This window comes from Gopherus flavomarginatus, chromosome 2 (assembly GCF_025201925.1).
Source record: "Gopherus flavomarginatus isolate rGopFla2 chromosome 2, rGopFla2.mat.asm, whole genome shotgun sequence".
Taxonomy (NCBI): Eukaryota; Metazoa; Chordata; order Testudines; family Testudinidae; genus Gopherus; species Gopherus flavomarginatus.
The window spans coordinates 292,240,756-292,267,713 of record NC_066618.1 but is presented as its reverse complement, the minus strand read 5'-3'; the positions used below and the strand labels follow the sequence as shown (position 1 = coordinate 292,267,713).

The 26,958-nt window shown below is 44.8% G+C and overlaps 1 protein-coding gene across 14 annotated transcripts in view; it reads left to right on the top strand.

Moving 5' to 3' along the window:
- Positions 1–26,958, top strand: part of PTK2 (protein tyrosine kinase 2) — a 428,303-nt gene that overhangs the window by 252,113 nt on the left and 149,232 nt on the right. For all 14 annotated transcript variants that reach the window (XM_050940664.1, XM_050940665.1, XM_050940661.1 and 11 more), the window contains 5 exons: positions 11,441–11,495; positions 16,089–16,229; positions 16,684–16,761; positions 17,920–18,027; positions 20,744–20,861. In XM_050940664.1, the coding sequence (XP_050796621.1) occupies positions 11,441–11,495; positions 16,089–16,229; positions 16,684–16,761; positions 17,920–18,027; positions 20,744–20,861 (500 nt within the window). The remainder of the gene's footprint in view (positions 1–11,440; positions 11,496–16,088; positions 16,230–16,683; positions 16,762–17,919; positions 18,028–20,743; positions 20,862–26,958) is intronic.

Below are 26,958 nucleotides of genomic sequence, written 5' to 3'. Positions count from 1 at the left end.
TCACTTACCCCACAGATGCTGTCTGTGCTCCTCCTTCACCTGGAGAACTCCCTTGCAAAACTCCCTGTTAGCAGCTCCTGTTCGCTAAGCTCCCTGGTCGCTTGTGCGCAGCTTTATAAAGCCCTGGCCTGAGTGAATGCCCCGCCCACTGGTTAAGGCTCAGCCAATTACCAGAGGCTTCTAGCTTTCAAACCTTCCTAGTAGCTCCACCTCCAACTGCCAGCTACAGCACACGGTCCTTCAAACAAACAAACCAAACAGACTGACAAACACAAGCTCAGCACACAGCAAGTAACCCCCAAACACACACACAAACCCAAACACTGCAGACAGTCACTTACCCCACAGATGCTGTCTGTGCTCCTCCTTCACCTGGAGAACTCCCTTGCAAAACTCCCTGTTAGCAGCTCCTGTTCGCTAAGCTCCCTGGTCGCTTGTGCGCAGCTTTATAAAGCCCTGGCCTGAGTGAATGCCCCGCCCACTGGTTAAGGCTCAGCCAATTACCAGAGGCTTCTAGCTTTCAAACCTTCCTAGTAGCTCCACCTCCAACTGCCAGCTACAGCACACGGTCCTTCAAACAAACAAACCAAACAGACTGACAAACACAAGCTCAGCACACAGCAAGTAACCCCCAAACACACACACAAACCCAAACACTGCAGACAGTCACTTACCCCACAGATGCTGTCTGTGCTCCTCCTTCACCTGGAGAACTCCCTTGCAAAACTCCCTGTTAGCAGCTCCTGTTCGCTAAGCTCCCTGGTCGCTTGTGCGCAGCTTTATAAAGCCCTGGCCTGAGTGAATGCCCCGCCCACTGGTTAAGGCTCAGCCAATTACCAGAGGCTTCTAGCTTTCAAACCTTCCTAGTAGCTCCACCTCCAACTGCCAGCTACAGCACACGGTCCTTCAAACAAACAAACCAAACAGACTGACAAACACAAGCTCAGCACACAGCAAGTAACCCCCAAACACACACACAAACCCAAACACTGCAGACAGTCACTTACCCCACAGATGCTGTCTGTGCTCCTCCTTCACCTGGAGAACTCCCTTGCAAAACTCCCTGTTAGCAGCTCCTGTTCGCTAAGCTCCCTGGTCGCTTGTGCGCAGCTTTATAAAGCCCTGGCCTGAGTGAATGCCCCGCCCACTGGTTAAGGCTCAGCCAATTACCAGAGGCTTCTAGCTTTCAAACCTTCCTAGTAGCTCCACCTCCAACTGCCAGCTACAGCACACGGTCCTTCAAACAAACAAACCAAACAGACTGACAAACACAAGCTCAGCACACAGCAAGTAACCCCCAAACACACACACAAACCCAAACACTGCAGACAGTCACTTACCCCACAGATGCTGTCTGTGCTCCTCCTTCACCTGGAGAACTCCCTTGCAAAACTCCCTGTTAGCAGCTCCTGTTCGCTAAGCTCCCTGGTCGCTTGTGCGCAGCTTTATAAAGCCCTGGCCTGAGTGAATGCCCCGCCCACTGGTTAAGGCTCAGCCAATTACCAGAGGCTTCTAGCTTTCAAACCTTCCTAGTAGCTCCACCTCCAACTGCCAGCTACAGCACACGGTCCTTCAAACAAACAAACCAAACAGACTGACAAACACAAGCTCAGCACACAGCAAGTAACCCCCAAACACACACACAAACCCAAACACTGCAGACAGTCACTTACCCCACAGATGCTGTCTGTGCTCCTCCTTCACCTGGAGAACTCCCTTGCAAAACTCCCTGTTAGCAGCTCCTGTTCGCTAAGCTCCCTGGTCGCTTGTGCGCAGCTTTATAAAGCCCTGGCCTGAGTGAATGCCCCGCCCACTGGTTAAGGCTCAGCCAATTACCAGAGGCTTCTAGCTTTCAAACCTTCCTAGTAGCTCCACCTCCAACTGCCAGCTACAGCACACGGTCCTTCAAACAAACAAACCAAACAGACTGACAAACACAAGCTCAGCACACAGCAAGTAACCCCCAAACACACACACAAACCCAAACACTGCAGACAGTCACTTACCCCACAGATGCTGTCTGTGCTCCTCCTTCACCTGGAGAACTCCCTTGCAAAACTCCCTGTTAGCAGCTCCTGTTCGCTAAGCTCCCTGGTCGCTTGTGCGCAGCTTTATAAAGCCCTGGCCTGAGTGAATGCCCCGCCCACTGGTTAAGGCTCAGCCAATTACCAGAGGCTTCTAGCTTTCAAACCTTCCTAGTAGCTCCACCTCCAACTGCCAGCTACAGCACACGGTCCTTCAAACAAACAAACCAAACAGACTGACAAACACAAGCTCAGCACACAGCAAGTAACCCCCAAACACACACACAAACCCAAACACTGCAGACAGTCACTTACCCCACAGATGCTGTCTGTGCTCCTCCTTCACCTGGAGAACTCCCTTGCAAAACTCCCTGTTAGCAGCTCCTGTTCGCTAAGCTCCCTGGTCGCTTGTGCGCAGCTTTATAAAGCCCTGGCCTGAGTGAATGCCCCGCCCACTGGTTAAGGCTCAGCCAATTACCAGAGGCTTCTAGCTTTCAAACCTTCCTAGTAGCTCCACCTCCAACTGCCAGCTACAGCACACGGTCCTTCAAACAAACAAACCAAACAGACTGACAAACACAAGCTCAGCACACAGCAAGTAACCCCCAAACACACACACAAACCCAAACACTGCAGACAGTCACTTACCCCACAGATGCTGTCTGTGCTCCTCCTTCACCTGGAGAACTCCCTTGCAAAACTCCCTGTTAGCAGCTCCTGTTCGCTAAGCTCCCTGGTCGCTTGTGCGCAGCTTTATAAAGCCCTGGCCTGAGTGAATGCCCCGCCCACTGGTTAAGGCTCAGCCAATTACCAGAGGCTTCTAGCTTTCAAACCTTCCTAGTAGCTCCACCTCCAACTGCCAGCTACAGCACACGGTCCTTCAAACAAACAAACCAAACAGACTGACAAACACAAGCTCAGCACACAGCAAGTAACCCCCAAACACACACACAAACCCAAACACTGCAGACAGTCACTTACCCCACAGATGCTGTCTGTGCTCCTCCTTCACCTGGAGAACTCCCTTGCAAAACTCCCTGTTAGCAGCTCCTGTTCGCTAAGCTCCCTGGTCGCTTGTGCGCAGCTTTATAAAGCCCTGGCCTGAGTGAATGCCCCGCCCACTGGTTAAGGCTCAGCCAATTACCAGAGGCTTCTAGCTTTCAAACCTTCCTAGTAGCTCCACCTCCAACTGCCAGCTACAGCACACGGTCCTTCAAACAAACAAACCAAACAGACTGACAAACACAAGCTCAGCACACAGCAAGTAACCCCCAAACACACACACAAACCCAAACACTGCAGACAGTCACTTACCCCACAGATGCTGTCTGTGCTCCTCCTTCACCTGGAGAACTCCCTTGCAAAACTCCCTGTTAGCAGCTCCTGTTCGCTAAGCTCCCTGGTCGCTTGTGCGCAGCTTTATAAAGCCCTGGCCTGAGTGAATGCCCCGCCCACTGGTTAAGGCTCAGCCAATTACCAGAGGCTTCTAGCTTTCAAACCTTCCTAGTAGCTCCACCTCCAACTGCCAGCTACAGCACACGGTCCTTCAAACAAACAAACCAAACAGACTGACAAACACAAGCTCAGCACACAGCAAGTAACCCCCAAACACACACACAAACCCAAACACTGCAGACAGTCACTTACCCCACAGATGCTGTCTGTGCTCCTCCTTCACCTGGAGAACTCCCTTGCAAAACTCCCTGTTAGCAGCTCCTGTTCGCTAAGCTCCCTGGTCGCTTGTGCGCAGCTTTATAAAGCCCTGGCCTGAGTGAATGCCCCGCCCACTGGTTAAGGCTCAGCCAATTACCAGAGGCTTCTAGCTTTCAAACCTTCCTAGTAGCTCCACCTCCAACTGCCAGCTACAGCACACGGTCCTTCAAACAAACAAACCAAACAGACTGACAAACACAAGCTCAGCACACAGCAAGTAACCCCCAAACACACACACAAACCCAAACACTGCAGACAGTCACTTACCCCACAGATGCTGTCTGTGCTCCTCCTTCACCTGGAGAACTCCCTTGCAAAACTCCCTGTTAGCAGCTCCTGTTCGCTAAGCTCCCTGGTCGCTTGTGCGCAGCTTTATAAAGCCCTGGCCTGAGTGAATGCCCCGCCCACTGGTTAAGGCTCAGCCAATTACCAGAGGCTTCTAGCTTTCAAACCTTCCTAGTAGCTCCACCTCCAACTGCCAGCTACAGCACACGGTCCTTCAAACAAACAAACCAAACAGACTGACAAACACAAGCTCAGCACACAGCAAGTAACCCCCAAACACACACACAAACCCAAACACTGCAGACAGTCACTTACCCCACAGATGCTGTCTGTGCTCCTCCTTCACCTGGAGAACTCCCTTGCAAAACTCCCTGTTAGCAGCTCCTGTTCGCTAAGCTCCCTGGTCGCTTGTGCGCAGCTTTATAAAGCCCTGGCCTGAGTGAATGCCCCGCCCACTGGTTAAGGCTCAGCCAATTACCAGAGGCTTCTAGCTTTCAAACCTTCCTAGTAGCTCCACCTCCAACTGCCAGCTACAGCACACGGTCCTTCAAACAAACAAACCAAACAGACTGACAAACACAAGCTCAGCACACAGCAAGTAACCCCCAAACACACACACAAACCCAAACACTGCAGACAGTCACTTACCCCACAGATGCTGTCTGTGCTCCTCCTTCACCTGGAGAACTCCCTTGCAAAACTCCCTGTTAGCAGCTCCTGTTCGCTAAGCTCCCTGGTCGCTTGTGCGCAGCTTTATAAAGCCCTGGCCTGAGTGAATGCCCCGCCCACTGGTTAAGGCTCAGCCAATTACCAGAGGCTTCTAGCTTTCAAACCTTCCTAGTAGCTCCACCTCCAACTGCCAGCTACAGCACACGGTCCTTCAAACAAACAAACCAAACAGACTGACAAACACAAGCTCAGCACACAGCAAGTAACCCCCAAACACACACACAAACCCAAACACTGCAGACAGTCACTTACCCCACAGATGCTGTCTGTGCTCCTCCTTCACCTGGAGAACTCCCTTGCAAAACTCCCTGTTAGCAGCTCCTGTTCGCTAAGCTCCCTGGTCGCTTGTGCGCAGCTTTATAAAGCCCTGGCCTGAGTGAATGCCCCGCCCACTGGTTAAGGCTCAGCCAATTACCAGAGGCTTCTAGCTTTCAAACCTTCCTAGTAGCTCCACCTCCAACTGCCAGCTACAGCACACGGTCCTTCAAACAAACAAACCAAACAGACTGACAAACACAAGCTCAGCACACAGCAAGTAACCCCCAAACACACACACAAACCCAAACACTGCAGACAGTCACTTACCCCACAGATGCTGTCTGTGCTCCTCCTTCACCTGGAGAACTCCCTTGCAAAACTCCCTGTTAGCAGCTCCTGTTCGCTAAGCATCTGACGAAGTGGGTATTTACCCACGAAAGCTCATGCGCCAAAACGTCTGTTAGTCTATAAGGTGCCACAGGATTCTTTGCTGCTTTTTCAAAAAAATTAATTGCAATTCATCGCAGTTTTAATCACACTGTTAAACAGTAGAATATCTTTTGAAATTTATTAAATATTTTTGGATGTTTTTCTACATTTTCAAATATATTGGTCTAAATTACAACACAGAATACAAAGTGTACAGTGCTCACTTTATATTATTTTTCATTACAAATATTTGCACTGTAAAAATGATGAATTGAAATAAACTATTTCTTTTATTTACCTCGTACAAGTACTGTAATGCAACCTCTTTGCTGTGAAAGTGCAACTTACAAATGTAGATTTTTTTTGTTACATAGCTGCACTCAAAACAAAACAATGTAAACTTTAGAGCCTAAATGTCCACTCAGTCCTACCTCTACTTCAGCCAATTGCTAAGACAAACAAGTTTGTTTACATTTACGGGAGATAATGCGTTGCCTGAAAGTGAGAACAGGCGTTGCAGCGGCGCTTTTGTAGCTGGCATTGCAAGGTATTTATGTGCCATATACGCTAAACATTCGTATGTCCCTTCATGCTTCGGCCACCATTCCAGAGGACACGCTTCCACGCTGATGATTCTAGTTGAGAAAATAATGCGTTAATTAAATTTTGACTGAACTCCTTCGGGGAGTCTCCTGCTCTGTTTTATCCAAATTCTGTCGTGTATTATATTATAGTATGCCATATTATAGCAGTCTCGGATGATGACCCAGCACACGTTGTTTATTTTACAACACTCCATCCAAGGTTTAAGAATCATAGATCATTAGGGTTGGAAGGGATCTCAGGAGATCATCCAGTCCAACCCCCTGCTCAAAGCAGGACCAATCCCTAAATGGCCCCCTCAAAGATTGAACTCACAACCCTGGGTTTAGCAGGCCAATGCTCAAACCACTGAGCTATCCCTCCCCCAATCTGAAGTGCCTTCCAAATCTGAGAGGGACGAGGTGTGCAGCATACCTTTAGAAGTCTTAAAAAAAACAACACTCTGATGCAGAATCTACAGAACCCGAACCACCAGAAAAGAAAATCAACCTTCTGCTGGTGGCATCTGACTCAGATGATGAAAATGAACATGCGTCGGTCCACTCTGCTTTGGGTCATTATCGAGCAGAACCCATCATCACCATGGACGCATGTCTTTTGGAATGGTGGTTGAAGCATGAAGGGACATATGAATCTTTAGTGCATCTGGCACATAATGATCTACAACAGTGCCATGCGAACGCTTGTTTACAATGTCACTGAAAGTGAGAACAAGAAGCAGGCAGCGTTGTCTCCTGCAAATGTAAACAAAATTGTTTGTCTGAGTGACTGGCTGAACAAAAAGTAGAACTGCGTGGACTTGTAGGCTTTAAAGATGTACATTCTTTTATTTTTCAATGCAATGGTTTTTTCATACATTATTCTACATTTGTAAGATCAACGTCCATAATAAAGAGATTGCATTGCAGTACTTGTATGAGGTGAATTGGAAAATGCTATTTATTTTGTTTTTACAGCACAAATATTTGTAATAAATATAAAGTGAGCACTGTACACTTTGTCTTCTGTGTTGTAATTGAAATCAATGTTTGAAAAATGTAGAAAACATCCAAAATATTTAAATAAATGGTATTCTATTATTGTTTAACCATGTGATCACACGATTAGTTGTGATTGTTTTTTAATTGCACAATTAATCGCAGTTAATTTTTTTAATTACTTGACAGCCCTAATATAAACCAGTAACAGCTATTAACTATCCCTAACTGCCAATGAGAGTAAGGCTGCGAGGTCTTAGTCTGGCATTCTTGGTTGAGCTCTCTCCTGAATAGGTGTCAGTCCATTCCACAACCATGAAATGCAGCCGTCTGGAGTTTGCATGTGGTATTTTATGTTATGGCTATGGGTACATTTCAATTTATAATGCTTATTTCTTGCTTATAAAAGTTTTGAATATTGCAGTCGCGGACCACTGCTGTAACTCTGTATACTTTTATGTTAAATTCTACTAAATTAAGAAAATTGGATTTACAATCTAATTTAAAAAATAGGATATGCTGTATTAGCAAATGTGACTAAGAGTTGCTATTCATTAAATTCTGAGTGGTGATGTGTGTGGCATTTGCTGCAAACTCAGATCTGTAATCAAAAGCTGTTATGTGATTCAGTTTAGAAACAAATTATTGTAGCAGAATGTGGGAACCATGTGCTATAATAGTGTTAAGATGGTGGCAACGCTGCATTTATTTAGAGAACTTAATTTTGCTGAATTCTTCTGCTTGCTAAAGTGTTTAATGTTAACTAAAGTATTCCTTGTCAAAATGTCTTTGCATATTATTTAGACTGTAATGGTGTGTCAGGTTTATCTAATTCTACATAGAATGATAAAACTGTACATTATTTGAATTTGAGATGAAATACATCAAAGGACTTAATGTTTATGAAATTTTATAATCTTTTCCAGCTTAGTATCATTGCACAGACTCCGGGGTTCACTGCTGTGAATGAGTATTCTGCTACTTTTATTTTATAATGTTTTAAAATGTATTATTTTATGAATTTATTGTATAACATCCTGAGTGCCCAGAGAAAGTGCTTCAAAAGATTATTTTTTATTTTTATTCCATAAGTAAGACTTAGAATTCCATGTATGTTGTTTCCCTCTTAGCCCATTGGAAGGCAGCTGATTGTATATACTTCACAGGTTGACTAACAGCAATTTTGTGACATAGGTGGAAATCTGTGCAGTCTCCCTCAGACAACAGATGAAACTTGCATGCAAATTAGCTGTAGAGTAAGGTGGTGATTGAGTTACCTCTGATATGTCAAAGGTCTAGGAGTCTTGTTATGGCATAGATACCTGCTTTACTGTAGCCATATACCGCACAATCTGTAAAGTCAAAACGGCTTAGAATTTAAAAATGAATTGTAACAGACCAGCAATCCCAGTGATGATTGAACCTGGTGCTTTTCTAAAGAAAAAAGCTCCCATCCATGTTTGTAGCTGCTTCCTTTGCTTCACTCTGACTCAACAGGTACATTCTAGGCTTCAAGATGACACACACATTGACAATCCTGGCATCTTATTATATAGATTGGGGTGGCCAAACAGTTAAATTACAGCTCTCAGAGCCCCCACAATTCTCCACCTGCCAGACTGTTTGGGAGAGCTCGGGGCTTCTGCCCTATGGTGGGGCACCTGCTGGGACTCAGGGCTGATGTCTCATGCCATGGCAGGTGCTCCCCAAGGGGCAGGAGCCCCAAGCCCCCTGGACCCTGCAGGGCAGAAGCCCCAAACCCTAGCAGGTGCACCCCCACTCTCGAAAATCTGAAGATTGTCGTATGCAGCTCAGAGGGTCAGGAAGTTTCGCCATACCTGATAGATGTTTGAGGCACATTACTATCTTCCCCTCCCATTCCGAATATATCAGCATGGAAGGCTTTCCTTAATGTTCATTGAAGAGGTAGACATGATCCCTTCTATGAAGAGTTCACAACCTCAAATTTATTTATTTTATTTTTTTTAAGTATAGTTTGTATTACCACTTGAGAAGATTAGGGCAGAAATCCTTTTTCAATACAGATATTTTTTTCCAGTTTTGAGCCTTGTTTTCTTATGCTAATGTTAATATAGATTGTGACATTTGACACAACCTGGTACATGCTGCTCAGATGCACCAGCATGATGGTATCTTTGTGCTCTGACACACCTTTGGAAATTCTCAAGCTCTTCCCTTTCAGTCTCACCTGCTCTAGAAGTTGGCTGCTAGGGAGAAAATAGGGGCAGCCAACTACTCCATAAAAGCAACAGAATTCAAAGTCAAGGGTATATTTATAAGCCAGGCTAAGCACTATTTTGAGTACTATATTGTCATCCAAATTAGACATTGAGCCAAACTAAAATTCCAGATCAACACCCAGAGGTTGGGATATTCTGAACCTGGATCCAAACTTTGCAGATTGGGTCCATGTGACAAATCGCCAACCTTGTCTCAGTGGGTCCTGCACTACCAGGCGGATTACAGTAGCCTCAGAGGCTCACTGTGACCCTACACATACCCCTTCTCTCTCTAGAAGCAAGGATCACAGCCTACTGAGCCATTTTCATCATAAGCCAGCAAGAGAGGTGGGAAGAAGCAACTCTTCCTCTCACAGTCTCTGTGATTAATCAGGGAGGGGGTAAGGGGAGCCCAGGCCTGCACTGCACTCCGGGCTCCATTCCAGGGACCCTAATAGTAGCAGCTATTGGTAAATGACTTTTTGGAAACAAGAAGAGTACAATTCCCTGGGCCACTTCCCCACAGCAGCCCCCACTTCCTCAGCATCTACTTCACCCTTACCTCAGGGCCTCCTTCCGTGTGCCTGATAGGGTTTGTCCTACCCAGTTTCTCCAGCAGCACCGCTTCCTCCTACAGCTCCTGAGAGGCACCTCTAACTGACTAATTGGGAGGCTTTTAACTAGTTCCAACCAGCGCTTGATTGTTTTCAGGTGTTCCAATCAACCTAGCTGTCTCCACTGCTTTCTAGAAGGATCTTAATTGGCCCCAGGTGTCTTGATTAACCAGGAGCAACTGCCATTTGGTTACCATGGTAACAGGGATTTGTGTAGTCTGGGGCTAACATACCTGTTTCTCACTACTTTCCAATAGTCATCTGGCCTTACTCTATCACAGTCCACCATTTATGTTTGGTTTTTTTAATCCTTTCTGTCTGTCTTTCTAGGGTGTGCATGTGTGTCTGAAATATGGAGTGCATGGGTGTGATGGTAACATTTTGTTAGCATTCGTGTGGGATGATCACGTTGCTCAGAAATGTAGATTAGTTAAAAAAAAACAAGTGGCTGTATGATGCCTAAGGGATTGGGACACTAAATAAATTCTATGAAAATAATTAGAGGGCAGAGGATAGGTGAGGTGGTCAAGGGTGCATGATAAATATATCACATAGTTTTGCAATTGCATCTGTGTATCAACACTGACACTTAGAAATGTAGATATGTAGAGTGGAAGGAAGTGGTTGAGGAGGTCAACTTGTCAGATGAGTGTTGAATGTTTTAGTGCATATTTCATTGCTTTTTACAATTGGTGTTGGTGGCATATGCAGTCTTGCAAACTTAAAGTCAAAAAAGTTTTTGGGGATATAGATAACATGTCAGGCTTACACTGGGTACATCTTGTTTCAGCCAAGAGGATGTTTTAATCCTAAAGGTTTAAGTTAAGTTTAAGAAAAAAAATTAGAGTAGAAATACATGCACAGACCTTAATTATAATGCTGCTAGAAATAACACAGCAATACAAATATATTTGGATGCCCATAAGGAGAAATCCAGTCTGGCAGCAGCCAGAGTGGTCCTTGTAACCCCTCATTTATGGTAAATTCTACAAGTCAGAGGACGGCTTTTCTCACAAAACAGTTGCAGGTGCGTAAGTATGATTGGGTGTTCCAGTTTTCATGCTAGTCCTTTCTCAGTATACTGTGTAGTGACTGTGTTTTTTAGTGTTTTTTGAAACAATAAAATATGTACTGTAGGCAATTCATTTGCAGCACTACTCTGTGATTGCATGCGGACACCATTAAACGCAATGCAGTCTCCATCTCAGGTACCTATTCTAAAGATGGTATCTTTCTATATTTAATAATAGAAGATACTACAGTACAGCAATTGCTATGGAGTGGCTAAAGTTAACATTTTAATGACTCTGAATTTGCATTCTAATATTGAACTTTACTGAGGATTATATTCGCATGCAGTGTTGTTGTAGCCGTATGATGATGTGAACTGAAAAAGAATTGTTTAAGCTTGAATGCTTGTCTTTCTCACCATAAGAAATTGGTCCAATAAAAGATATTACCTCAACCACCTTGTCTCTCTGGTGTATTTACATGCATTTCTAAAGACCCCATCACCATGGTATCTCGAGATTTCTTATCAACAGTATATGTGTGTTTGTTTATTTCAGGAAAGATGTTGGCTTAAAGAGATTTTTTCCGAAGAGTTTGCTGGATTCTGTAAAGGTAATTATACTTCCCCTTGATCATGTGCCTCAAATCCATGAATAGCATATTTTTTAAATACTGGAGAAAATGAAAATGGCTTTGGCTTCCATTCGTCTGCTTCTGAGACCTGAAAAGTGAGTGATGATTTGCATTTATAGTAGTAAGTGGGCTGCTATGGAAACATTTTTCTCTTGATGAGAAAAGTATTAATCACTGGTGTTCTCACACATTGGTAGCATGTAATGCTAGGATGACCATATTTCCCTACGCTGAATATGGGACACCTGGTAAAATTACTCATATTTAAGTGAGTTCAACGACAATCAATCAGAACAATGCCGTATATAAACATTCAAATTAATATCAAGTTTACCAAGCCCCTGTTAAAAAGAAATACTGCTAGTTGGATTCTTTTTATTTATCTTGTTATTTTTAAGGCTTTAGGGTTCACAGGGGGAGGGTGACAAACAAACCACTGTCCCCCCTCCCCCCCCACACACACACACTGGGAGAGGTCTCTCTCTCACACACACACACACACACACACACACACACACACACACACACACACACACACACACACACACACACACACACACACCTCTCTCACAAGGCGGGGTGGGGGAGAGGAGGATGACCAGCCGACACGTCCCTCCCTTCCCGGTGCTCTCTGCCCTCCACGCTTGGCTGGGCCCCCAGGATGGACCTGCCTCCCCTGGTACCTGGCACCACATCTTCCCGAGGCAACACGTGGGGAGGCACACAGGGTCACATGGCCCCTCTCCTCAGATTTCTGCCAGAATATGGCCAGCAGCATCATTTTGGCAATGTGCAAGAGGGAAGGGACGGGAGCTGCTTCCAGCCACAGGGGAGGAAGAGGTGGGGAAGAGATGACCTGGCCCATGTCTTTGCAGAGCTCATCTCTTCTCTCCCCCACCCCCGACTTGTCGCTTCCTGGCTACACAGTGCCGAAAGGCAGCTAACTCCTCCAGGCTGCTGCAGGCCACTGACATAACCCAGCTGCCTCCAGCTACAGTAGGGGCCGGAAGGAGTTGAGCCCTAAGGATGCATTGTGCACCAAGGCCCAGGGAACCTGACTGCAGAGGCTACAGCGAACCTGGCCAGAGGGTTGGCTCTGCAGGGGAGGGTACCTAGGAGATGGAACAGCCCCACGCTCCCTGGCGGCAGGACCCAGGGTGGGGCAGGGTGAGTGAAGAAAGAGCTAAGCCCCTGCCCCAGGGGCTGCTGTGGAGCCTGCAGGTTCAGGGCATGAACAGGCTGGAAATTGCTTCCCCCTGCCACTCCAGGGCTTAGCTGATGAGCGGAGAGGCTTCTCCATGCCAGCACTGTGCAGAGTTTGGCACACGCAAGGCTCAGCTCCTCCTGGCAAGCGCTATGGGGTGGAGGGTCTTGGGCTTTCCCAGGGCTCCAGCCTAACCAGAGCAGTGGGGGAAGGAAGGAGCCTGCCAGCCAGGCTTTTGGTGAACTGAGCGCTCTGACTAGGGACTGGTTCTCCACACAGCTCTGGGAGTGGGACACACTCCACTTGGGGAGGGGATGTGGAGGAGCAGTGAGTCGGGGGGCAGAGAGACAAAGCAGGGAGAGGGGGAGAACATAAAGGGCTGATGAGTGGCAGGAGAGGCACCATGTAACCATGTGAGACCTGCCTGCACTCATTGGCTGCTGCAGTGTGCAGACAGTGCCGGTCAGAAGTGGGGCGGGGCCCTGCTGGCTGAAAGCCAGCATGCAGCAGAGGCTGCACTGGCGGGCCAGCAGAAGGAGTGGCTTTCCTCATGCGCTGCATCTTCACCCCGCTACCACACCAGCCTTGCACACCCACCCACATCGTTGGCCACTGGATACCTCCTTCCCCTTTACTGCTGATGGGAGGGCGGGTGGCTGGCGAGCAGGGATCCAAGTAGCAGCAGGACCCGCCAGTACGATGATGGGGAGACAGAAAATATGGGACAATTTGCCTGTTTTTAAGAAAAAGTCAGGACACCTGCAGGAGGGCTTAAATACGGGACTTTCCCTTTAAAAATGGCCACCCTATGTACTGCTATGTAGTTATATAGCAGATATGTGAACTGATGAAGTTTGAGCTCATCACAGAGGTGATTTGCATGACCTTAGAGATTTAATATTTAGCTAATAGGGTTACACTTCTTTCTTCCTTACCCAATGTAGTAGTGCTACGGACTGCTCTCAAAGTAATCTCTCTGTTGTGATGTTGCTTAGAATATAACTTCTGAAGCAGAAGGGGAAATTTGGAGAGAGGAAAAGAGCATGAAGATAGCATCATGCTGTTGTATCCTCCCAGCAGGTGGGGACAAACTAGTACTAACAGTGTCCAGATAACTTCTGAGGACAGAGCATTTTCTATAGGGGGTCCTTGGTTTCGAATTGTTCCCCTGGCCAGTTGGCCAAATCATGGCATAAGGTTCCTTTATTTGATCCACCTTTGTCAGAGAGTGGGTCCGCTGCTAAGGGGTTGCTGATTAAGGGATTGGTTGAGCATATTGGGGATGTTGCTTCTGAGTTTGTTGCTCTTTATCGTGACACATGGAGGCAAAAAGTCCAGGAATTTACTCTCTATGCTGCCAGATATTGATACTGTACTTAATATTTTGTGCAAATGTGTGTTTCTTTATATATAAGTATAGGTGTATATATTTAGTTCATCCAATGAGTACTTTTTTATGAACGTACGTATCTACAATTAATGATAACAAAGTGACGCCTACGCAAGTCCTGAACACTTACTCACCAAAACACACATTTCAAGTCTCAAGAATACGTAATCAGGTTCTTGTGTCTGCTCAAAGTGACGTTACCTGTTTGGGCAGAAGGATGACCTTTGCTGCTTGTGCATTGTTCATTTTTAGCATTGGAGACTTGTAATAAAATGATGTAAAATTCATTTATTGTCACTAAATGGTATATCATCTCATACTTGAAGAACCCAGAAGTTGAAGGACATATGGCCTTGAACCAATGAATCACCACACAAGGACATGTTTAATTTTACTCATGCAAGTAGTCCTGTTGATTTTAATGGGATTACTCACATGCTTGATCAGCACTTATACGAAGAGGACAGAATTCTCTGTGTACAAATTAGTCAAACTTTGCCATAAAAATAATTGTACACAGGGCCTTTTTAGTACTGGACCGAATAGACTGTCCAACAGTATCTGTTACAAAGCAAACAGATTTGTGTGTACACTGACGGTTCATCAGATAAATCCTTCAAGAAAAGTGGTTGTGGTATCTTCATCCTGCGGCCTAATAGAGAGAGTACAAGAAGGAGCATTAGTTCAGGATATATCCGCTCGAATTACATGGTTGAACTGAAAACTCTTCTCACAAGAAAAAGAAATAGAGCACAAATAGACATGGATGTTATGATGTTTGTTTGACTTACAGGCAGAATGCAGTCAACAGATTGCTGAAAATATAGCTTTAACTTTGTCTCTGAATAAAAGAGGATCTGTGAAGAGGACTTTATTTTGAAAAATATATATTTACTTATCAGTAGGAGATTGCAAAAGGTTTTGGGACAAATTTTCAAAACTGACCATGTGTTTCTGATATGTGTGAACTACAAAAGTGCTATATGCAAATTGTGTGCACCAGTGATGAGTTAGGTGCCTAGCCTGGAGTATAAGCACAAATAAATGAGCATGTACAAATTAGAAGACAGAATGTTTTAGTAGAATGTTTCATAATTTATTGAAAGCATAGGTTGCTGATGACATTTTTTACACTGATAAGAGGTTCAGAAAGTAGGGGTAAACAAGGAGCTTAGAAAAATTAGTTCACACAGAGGATAATAATCATATTGTCTTGTACTGTTTTGTTTAGAAAAGAGATGACTGAGAGGGGATATAATAAGAGGTCTATAAAGTCATGAATCGTGTGGAGAAAGTGAATAAGGAGCTGTATTTAGCCCATTGCATAACACAAGAACCAGAGGTCAACCCAGGTTTAAAGCAAACACAGGAAAGTACTTCATGACACAATGCACAGTTAACCTGTGGAACTCATTGCCACGGGATGTTGTGAAGGCCAAAATTATAACTGCATTCAGACGAGAGTTAGATAAGTTCATGGAGGGTGAGGTCCATCAGTGGCTATTAACTAAGATGGTCATGGATGCAACCCCATGCCCTGGGTGTCCCTAAACCTCTGACTGCCAGATACTGGGACTGGATGACAGGATGAATCACTCAGTAATTGCCCTGTTCTGTTCATTCCCTCTGAAGCATCTGCCACTGTTGGAAAACAGAATACTGGGCTAGACGCACAATTGATATGACCCAGTAATGGCCATTCTTATGTTTTTAATTCAAATTGTTAACTTTATTTTACACAGAAAGCATCTATCAGTAAATATGGCGGGATATTGTTGTGTGCAGTAAAATTGGAAGACAGAACAGTGCATTATTAATGTTTGGCTGCATCCTTTTCTGATTAATAATCACATCTTTTATGTTTCATTGGTAATTTGAGTAACTGATATTGAATAATAGATGTGTTTAATATTCACCATCACTGGAACAGCTTTAGATGCACAGACACTAAGTGATCTTTACATATTTCATTACACAGGCCAAAACACTAAGAAAACTGATTCAACAAACGTTTCGACAGTTTGCCATCCTCAACAGAGAAGAAAGTATTCTGAAATTCTTTGAGATCCTGTCTCCAGTATACAGATTTGACAAAGAATGCTTCAAATGTGCTCTTGGTGTAAGTATAGGGAACTCAGTAATCTGCAAAACACATTATGGAATAATGGGTATAATTGACATTGTTTAGACCTGCAATTAATTGCCTGTCCGTAGTACACATTTTGATTAAAAGTGTTCTCTTTTTAAGTTTCATTAACCACAAAAGGTATTGATTACATACCCATCTCTCAAAATGAGTATTTCAGAAGCATGAGAGTTTGGAGTAAGAGTGGTAGTTAGATGTCAGTAGATGCAAAAATGTATTGTATTTAGTATACATTGGTTCTTAACTTCCGAAAGCCAGGGAAAGGAATAGTTATATATTAATCTGTTTGATTTGTTTTAAAGAGTTTAAAAGTTTGTAAAGATTGTTCACTGATGAGTGTAATGAATGATACTGGAGAGCCTTTGTCCTCAATTTTGTTCTCTTTCCCTTTAAATGTCACCATCTCCACCTCCTTCTACATAAAAAGTCAAGCTGGATTATTTCAGTGGAGCTGGCAATTGGCCCAGAAGAAGGAATCAGTTACCTTACAGACAAGGGCTCTAATGTAAGTCTGCTTCTGTTTTCCTGTCTCAAAAGCTATGGAGTGAGGCACAGCTTATTGTGAATGGGGCTTTAGACAAAAATGAATGAAAAGTCTAATCTTTGAGCCAAACTAAGAAAAGGCAGGAAATTCAAAGTAAAAGCTGTTACTCGAGCATTTACTCATGCGGTGGGATGGGGAGAAAGCACAATGGTGTGAAATAAAGAGCCACTATTGACCTTAACTCTGGATTTGCTGGCTTTTGATACCCATTGAGGCACACATTTAAGTATCTAAAATATTGATGACATCTTAAAAAAAAATAGTCATTTAGGTATTTCACATCCGTAACCCTTTTTTTAAGCAGAATATTTACTTGGCTAAATAAATCCTTCAGCACTTTTATCTGTCATTTTAAAGCTGTTGTAGTTCAACCATTTCTGTAGTATCTAGATACCAGAAAGTGTAGCATATCTGTTTTTGTTTTGATATTTAGTTCATTTATTTTGTACTGCATCATTTTACTTTTGTCTGAAGTAAATTCATTTGACTAAGTTATAGCACCCAGACACCCATGCCCTTCTGCCTCTAGAAAACACACAGGAATAACAACCACACATCTGGCAGCTTTTACTGTTGTGCTTTGTGTTAAGCATATGTATTACCTTTCACTGAATTTAATTCAGAGATTACAGAGAGGTTTGGAAATCAGTGGTGTGTTCAGTTGAGAACATTCCACTTAGAGCACTCCAAAGAATGTTTTCCATTGAGTATGCTATGTATGTGGACAGAGCCTGATTGACCTACTGATTGTGGTGTGTTTTGCACTGACATGCCAAAAGGTCTGAATTCAGTTACTAGTGTGTAACTATCCTAATTTAACAGTGACCCCTTCAGGCAAATAAGGAATGGTTTTGACTGGTTTTGGTCCACCCCTCCTCACTTACAAACATGATTACCATGATGAGGTGTAAAGTCCATAGAAATTGAAGGAGGGAATGTTGAAGATTATGACACGATGAGACCGGAATTGGTATCAGATAGATATGAATTCAAGCTTGTTCAATGTAATGTAGAGCTTTTAATGCTATACATACGTGAGATATTGGGAATGAAGAGGAGAGTCAAGGTATTATGCAATTCTTATGAATGTCTAATTTTTTTATATATGCTTTTCTGCAGCCTACCCACTTGGCAGATTTCAATCAGGTGCAGACTATTCAGTATTCAAACAGTGAAGACAAGGACAGAAAAGGGATGTTACAGCTCAAAATAGCAGGAGCACCTGAGGTAAGATATTGACAGCTGTGGTAACCTTAAAGTTATTGATAAAGTTTATGCATATTTTGTTTCTCTACCCTATAAGAAAATTACATTGAAATTGTTTCCAACAGTAATACACACACACACACACTAATACCAAAAATGGAGCTTGAGGAAATTATTCCATGTGCAGTAATGCTTTTTAAGCCTCTCTTGTACAATTTAATTATAATGAAACAGAATAAATTTGTTTACTCCAAATCTTTAAGTGGCTGCCTGTTTGACTTCATTTTTTTCCTTAAATTATCACTAAGCTGAATCTCTGACATTTTTATTTACCTGTTAATATTATAAATTGGAACATTTAAATTAGAGCAAAGAGCATTTTACACCATGTCAACATTAACCAAAGCTCAGAGAAGAGTAGTTCATATTCTGTAGGGGGGGAAATAGTCCTAAAAATTGATTGTTCAGAGTACCAAATACATTACAAGAATTTGTAATAATACTGCATTGAAGTTATAGGTTTGTTACTTTGAATTTTAAATGTGTGTATATATATATTTTAACTCAGAAAAAATAAAAGGCCTGGGTTTGTTTCTCTGGCTTTTCACTTCTGGATTTCGGTACTTGGTTTGTCCCAGGGGAAAATGAGCTTGGTTTCATATTAGTTCTGTAGGTACATTATGCTGAACTTATTCAGCACAAATATGAGTGATTAGCAAGAGCTGGCACAAATAAGTAGGACAGGTTCCCTGCACCAAGGTGCTTACAATCTAAATGATATGGCCCTGTGCAATAGGACTGAAGGAAGAGAGACAGTGGACACAGTAATAAAATTCTGTGGTTTCACAAGAAAGATGTGCGCACAGCAGGGGGGAAATACTATTAAGGATTTTTTGTATTAAAAATATGTACAGTAAGTGAATATGAGAAATAAGACAACATGTTTTGGTGGATCTTTTTTTTGTATCAAGGGAGGATTTGAAAGAGGGGGATAGAGGTAGCTTGGTGAACTTGGTCAAGGAGGGCGTTCCACGCATGGTGGCCGCATGGAAAAAGTCACAGAGTCCTCTGTGGAAGAAACATACAAACAGAGCGTAGAGCCTGGCAGAATTGGTAGAGAGTAGGCGGGTGAACAGGCAGGCAGTGTGATAAGGAGAGTAGGTCAGATAAATAGTCTGGAGTAAAGTAAAGCAAAACAGTGGAAGAGAGAGGAGTTTGTATTTGATGTAATGGAGAAGAGGGGGCTAATGGAAGAATTTAAAGACAGGTGTGTGAGATGTGGTCAGAATAATAAATGAGGAAGATGATCTTTATCTGTGAGAGCTTGAGGTTACTGTGGTCTAGTGAGTCTATTCCTGCCTGTACCATTGACCATTGGTATGGCCTGGGCAATTCACTTCACTTTTCTGTGCTTCTGTTTCTCCTCCCTTTGTCTTGTCTATTTAGATGGTAAGCTCTCTGAGACAGGGAACTGCCTTACAAAGTGTTTTTACAGTTAATTGCAGAGTGGGACCCCAGTCCCCATTGGAGTCTCTAGGCCTTACACAAAACAAATAAATTACAACAACAGCTGCATTTGTTACTTTCCAGGCATTCTGCAAACCTCTTTTTTTTTCCTTGGGTCTTTGAGGGAGAGGGTGAGTTAAGAGAAAGAGTGATCAGGTTATTATGATTCTGGTTGGCAGTTATTTTAACATTGTGTTTGGAGTTCACTGTATTCTTTGTGATTCTGTTTTCAGTTTTGTTTTATTTTCATTTTTGTAAAAGAGTGTAGATTTAAAGGATGTAAGCCTTAAAGAAGCATAAATAAATAAACTAACTGTCCTGCTGCTCTAGCATTAATAATAATTGGAGTGTACATCACACTTTTCATTCATAGAGCTCCAAATGATGTTTAAGTAGTATTGTCACTATTTTATAGCTGGGGAAACTAAAGCACCAAGAGGTGGCTTCCCAAGGTCATACTGTGAGCTAGTGACAGAGCTGGGAATAGAAATCACATCTCCTGTACTTGTGTCCTATCCACTGAACGACAGCAGCCTCTAAGGATTTGAAAAAGAGAGAGGACAGGCTGCCTGTGTCCACATGGAGGAGAACCAATAAAACGTTGGAATGAACAGTTAATACCAAAATAGTGTTTAAGCTTGGACTTTTTAAAGTTGGGGAACACTTACTTTTCGGGCAAGGAATATGTTGCTGTAGGAGCGTAGAAAAGGAAAGCACGGTGGAGATATCATCACCTTAAAGAGTTCTGAGGAATAAACAGCTTCCACAGCAGAAGAAAATTATGTCAAGATTGTGACTTCAGTGTTGATTTTTTTTTAATGTAGACAATTGGTCACTAGAGGCTAGCCTGAGAAACCACTTAAATAAGACCAGGTTAATTTTTCATTTAGGAAAAAAGTTTTAATTTGCTGCACCTTCAGACCCTATTCTTTAGGGGGTACTAATTAGGATTGATATTCCTCTGCAAAAATATTTTAATATATGTTGTATTACTGTGTCCTCCTATGGATGCGGATGGCACTTAGTATATTATTGGTGCTACCAGAGTACAAATAATCACTGCTAATAATCTGATGTATATAGTTTTACTCTTGCCCACATCTTTGTTTAATGTTTTCAAGTATGTACAAATCTCTGATGCAATGGCACAGCTGTTCTGCTCAACGCTTGCGACCCAAATAATGCCTCTCTTGTTGGTGCCTTGTTTTTTTTGTTTGTTTTTTTTTCTTAGCCTCTGACAGTGACAGCACCATCCTTAACCATTGCAGAGAATATGGCTGACCTGATAGATGGATATTGCAGACTGGTGAACGGAGCCACGCAGTCTTTTATCATCAGGCCTCAGAAAGGTAAGAAGTTATTTCATTCAGGAAAGAATTTACTTTGTGATAGTCCAATTCATGATATACTAATTGAAAATTAAACAATTGATGCAAGGTAGCAACAAAGTCTTACTCAAAAGGGGGGCAGGGGGCTGCTCTCTTTTTATCAGGAAATATGGGAGTTTGTTATTGTTAAAAAAACTGTTAGTGGATATCTTTAGATAGGTTTTCACCAGTCATTGCTTTACACTGTTATAAAGGTAGCTGCAAATGATAGAAAATAAATTGTAATTAAAGGCACATCTAATGAGGAACTATTTCTTGAAATCTGATTCTTTATTTAACATCCAAATGAAAATCGACCTGGACTAATTAGAATGGATTTCTGACTCATGATATGGTAAAAATAAAAATTCTCTTCCTCCCAGATACTTGTAAACTGCTCCATATTCATTTATTAGCCTTGGTGTACTGGGAGCCTTTGTCACAAAATATAGTTAAAGCAGAGCAAGTGTTCTGTAGTATTTTGATACCAAATTGAATCAGTTGTTTTAATACAAAATGTGGGAGGGGGGCTGTAAGCAGTCACAGCTGCATTCAAGGGAAGCATATGGCTATCTCAGCTTGCTATCAAGTTAAAATTTTAGTTATTTCTCCTTGACAGAAACTTGATGCTGTTTAAGAAAATGTGAATTTTTTATCATATATCCTGGGAAAATCTCTTAAGGATTAAATAAAGGAGACTTTTGCACAATTTATTTACTTTTATCTGAGTAAATATACAGGGCAGATTTACAAATATGAGGTACATCATACACTGACGCACAGAGATGCTAAAATGCTTGTTATCTGTCAGATCAGCTTGGATTCTGTCAGGATGAAAATTACGTTTTAAGAAACCACATACTTTTCTGAGTTTTGTTACTAAGATGTGGTTTTAGAACCTGCAGACTGAGTCCCCTTTCACTTCTTTTTTACAACTGTTTTTCTGTCTATTGCTCTTCAAATGATGTAGGGTTGTTGAGACAATCCACGTCCTTCAGTGGTCTGTGTAGAAGTATCCTACTCGTGCATGATTATGAAAACTCCATGCACTCTTCCCTTCTACTCCCTAAAGGAACAGCATTTAATTGTTCTATCTTGAGAGATGTGACTATTAAGCGATTACTTATTGCCATTATGCAGATAAAATATAACTTCTTATTCATGTGCATTGATAACTTTATTCCTAAAGGTGAATGCTTCTGCTTTGTATATTCTGACTTCTTGTGCAATTGGCTTTCACCTCAAGACAAACTACTGCTTGCTTTTGAATCCCTCAAGTTCTGCTTCCTTCTCTTCCAATCACAGAAAAGCTTCCCAACCCGTCTCTTCCCAAAAGTATAAATTCCACACCCACCATCCATATCAAGGTCCAATTTTTGCCATACCTAACTGATTCTTCCGCCCTCCAGTCTTCTTCCCAAGCAGGGTTCACAATTCTTTCCCCCACCTTGAACACCACAAGTTCAGATTTCTTGCCACTTCCCAGCCCCAAAAGTTTCCTTTCCAGACCATGCAATGTTATTTCAGATGTCCACATGTCAACTTTAAATCAGTGTGGCCAAAATTGAACTTTTGATCTTTCCCCTACTCAAGCCTTTACCTCACCCCAATTTCTCCACATCACCACTATGCTCTCAGTCACGCAGGTCCATGATCTGGGTGTCCTCTTTAAGTTAACACTGCCCTCTCTCTGGAGCCACAAATCCAGTCCCTGACCAAGTCTTGCCACTTCTGTCTAAGTAGTATTTCAAAGGTTCGGCCTTTCTTGTCTCTCCAGACTGCCAAGGCTGTTTTTCAGGCTTCCATCAACTCATGAAACAAACCACATTGCTCCCTGTTAAATCAATTCATATCACAACTGCCAAGATCTTTCTGGCTCATTGCTCTGACTCCCTGTTCTCCTTCACATCAAACATGAGCTCTTTTACATTACCATTAAGGCCCTTCACTATTGAACCTTGCTCCTGTCCATCTGATCTACAGGCTTCTCAAGTAATCAGTTCCTGATTTGACTCTACCAATAATGCATCCTTGATATTCTGATTTTCTGCTTCTCTCTCAAATCCCTCTGTGTTTTCTCCCATGCTCCCACCCATACAAATGAAAATCTCCTAGCCAAAGTCCATAAAACAGCCACCATATTCTCAAAGTCTGTCCTCAAAACTCACCTCTTCCTAAATACCTACAGTTCTTCTTCGAGTACTTGCTCATATCGATTCCAATTAGGTGTGCACGCGCTGCTTGCAAGTGTACCGGAAGATTTTTCCCTAGCAACACTTGGTGGGTCGGCTGGGCACCCCCTGGAGTGGCACCGCTATGGCATTGGACATATACCCCTGCCAACCCAACCGCCCCTCAGTTTCTTCTTACCACCCGCGTCGGTCGTTGGAACAGTGGAGTGTGGTTTTACTGACCTCCACCTCCCTAGCTACTCGTAGTTCTCTAGTTATTTTTGTGTGTATAGTTCAAAGTTATATAGTTATAGTTAATTTTTATCATTCATAGTTAGTGTTATAGTTAAGAGGGGTTCGGGGATTAGTCCCTTCCCCACACCCAGTGCCGGCACCCATGCCCGGTTCACCGAGTTTCAAACCGTGCTCGGCCTGTCATAAGCCGATGCCGACAGGAGATCCACACGACTCCTGTCTTAAGTGCCTCGGGGAATCTCACCTGGCAGATAAGTGTCGCATTTGCAAGGCTTTTAAGCCGAGAACGAAAAAGGAGTGGGACTTTCGGCTAAAACAGCTCCTCATGGAGGTGGCTCTTACTCCTCCGCCTTCGGCACTGAGCGCTGGTCAGTCTGCGAGCAGAAGCGCCTCCTCGGCACCGGACCACGCCGGTACTGCTAAGGCCTCTCGGCACCAGCCGTCAGCCGCACCGAAGTCAACTTGGCACCGCTCACTCTCCCCGAGGTCGAGAAAGCCTAAGACTCCTGCTGCTTCCGTGCCACCTGCACCGTAGCCAGAGAGCTCGTCTAAGTCGGATCGCCTGGCACTGACACCTGCCGCGGCACCGACGACATCGGCACCGTCGATTCCGGTCCCACAAGGGCCGTCGAGTCCCGCACCTGTTAGCTCCCCGGCGTGAGCTGTGGTTGAGCTTACTATCCCATCCACGCCGGAGATGTTCTCAACGGTGAGGGATCTGATTGCCATGACAGAGTCAACGCTGCCTCACCCCCCGGCACCACCGGTGCAGGTAATACAGTCTATCAGCAAGCCTGCCTTGATAAGACCATCCTCTGTCGGCACAGCAGAGCAGCACCGTTCATGATCACGGTCCCGCAGACGCTTCAGGTCCCGTCGGTGCTCCCACTCCCGACGCCGCTCGCAGTCCCGGCACCATTCTTCTCCTCGGTACCGGTCGCACTCGCGGCACCGTTCAGTATCCCGTTCGCTGGCCCGCTACTCTTGGCACTGTTCCAGCTCCCGGCACCGCTCCAGGCACCGTAACTCCCGTAGCCACTCCCAACGTCAAGCCTCGAGATCTCGGTTGACCTCCCCGCACCGCTCCGGTCGCAGGTCCCAATCTCATTCCTGGTATCGGTATGCCTCCTGGTACCGGTCCCCGGTGCTGAGTAGAGCAAGTTCTGCTAGAGACAGAGACTCTGCCCAGGGCTTTTCAGCCCCTCCATGGCCATCCAGACATGCATCAGTGTCGTCCCACGTGGACAGCTCTTATGCACAGGACCGCGATTCCGATGTGCCCACCAGAGTCTCCCAAGAGATCCAGGCCCAGGACCAAGGCCTCCATCAGTGGTCTTTCTGGACACCTTGGGTGTACCACCATGTCCAAGGCATACCAGTAGTTCCGTCCCGCTCTGTCCCATCAGAGCACCGAGTGCCAGAGGCGACAGTTAGCCATCCTCCTCTGACTGCTACGGGGGAAGCCCCAGTTCACCTACCAGACTCCCAGGTTTCACTGGAGCAGGAGATCACCCAAGAGCAAGAGGCCACACAGGACCCGCTCGTCCCAGGCATCTCCACTTCCTCTTCTCCAGATGATGCGGTGGCAGGAACATCCTCCTCGGGCCCTCCTCCAATTCTGAGAGCCCATCAGGACTTCCTGAGGAGAGTAGCACTCAATATGAACCTCCAGGTGGAGGAGGTCCCGGAGGTAGAGGACCCGGTAGTGGACATTCTGTCGGCAGATGCCCCCACCAGAGTGGCCCTACCGTTTATTCAGACCATCCAGACCAATGCCGATACTATATGGCCAGGGGAGTCTCCAGCCTGTATCCCTCCTGCGGCCAGGGGAGTCGAGCGTAAATACATGGTGCCCTCTAAAGGGTACGAGTACTTGTATGTCCATCCTCCTCCCTGCTCACTAGTCGTCCACTCTGTTAATGAGAGAGAACGCCGTGGCCAGCAGGCACCAGCCCCGAAATCGAAGGAGGCTAGGCGAATGGACCTACTCGGCAGGGGCCCTGCAGCTCCGGGTGGCAAATCAACAAGCCTTGCTTAGCCGCTATAATTATAACACCTGGGTGGCGGTGGGTAAGTTTACGGAGCTACTCCCTCAAGACTCCCGCCAATAGTTCGCTGCCCTCTTGGAGGAAGGGAAAAAGGTGGCCAGAACTTCCTTCCAGGCCTCGTTGGATGCAGCCGACTCAGCAGCCAGGACTCTGGCCTCGGGTGTTGCCATGAGGCGCATCTCATGGCTTCAGGTTTCAAGCCTTCCACCGGAGCTGCAGTATACCATTCAGGACTTGCCATTTGATGGTAAAGGTCTCTTCTCAGAAAAGACTGACCCCAGGCTGCAAAGCCTGAAGGACAACAGGGTCATAATGCGCTCTCTCGGCATGCATACGCTGGTGACCCAACGTAGGCCTTTCCGTCCACAGCCTCACTGCCCATACTCTATGCCTAGACAAAGACAGGACTTTGGCAGGCAGTGCGGCCGAGGTGGTCGTAGACGACAATCAGGACCCCAAGGGGGCCAAAATCAAGGTCCCTCGAAACCACCAGCCAGACCAAAGACAAACCTTTGAAGGTGCGCCCGAGAGCGGCGTACCAGTTACAGGCCAGGATCCTTCTCCAACCGTCTCTCCTACTTCCTCCCAGTGTGGTCCCAGTTAACTTCATATTGCTGGGTCCTACGCACGGTGGAGTATAGGTACCACCTCCAATTTATTTCAATCCCACCTTCCCACCCTCCAGCCCCGTCCCTCTTCAGGGACCCCTCTCACGAGCAATTCCTCTTGCAAGAGGTGCGGACGCTCCTCGCCATGGGAGCTATAGAGGAGGTACCAAAGGACGAAAGGGGCAAGGGGTTTTACTCCCATTATTTCCTAATCCCCAAGTTGAAGGGAGGTCTCAGACCTATCCTAGACCTGCGAGGACTCAACCAGTTTATGACAAAGTTGAAGTTCCGCATGGTATCCCTGGAGACCATTGTCCCATCCTTGGATCCTGGAGACTGGTATGCCACCCTCAATATGAAGGACGTGTACTTTCACATCACCATTTTTTCTCCACACAGGAGGTACCTCCGCTTCGTAGCCAACCGTCAGCACTTCCAGTTTACGGTTCTGCCGTTTGGCCTTTCTGTAGCCCCAAGGGTATTTACAAAGTGTATGGCCGTAGTCACCGCCTATTGCTGCCGACGTCGGATACATGTTTTTCCGTATCTGGACGATTAGATCATCCGAGGGGCCTCCGAGACGCAGGTCACCCAGCATGTGGGCATCGTCAAAGACCTATTCACACGTCTAGGCCTGATGATCAATATAGAAAAATCCACTCTGGTTCCCACACAGAGGTTAGACTTCATAAGAGCTATCCTGGACTCCAGTCTAGCCAGGACCTGCTTACCGCAGCCGCGGTTTCAGGCAATGGCAACAATCATCTGAGGTCTTACAGAATTTCCCGACGACCTTGGCTCGTGCTTGTCTCAGTCTCCTGGAGCACATGGCTGCCTGCACGTTCATAACCAAATACGCCAGACTCCGCCTCTGTCTTCTCCAAGCTTGGCTCAACTCGGTATACCACCCAGGCAGGGACCCAATAGACACGATAGTCACCATTCCCCCGAGCACCCTAGGCTCCCTAGAATGGTGGCTAACTCCCTCCCTGGTGTG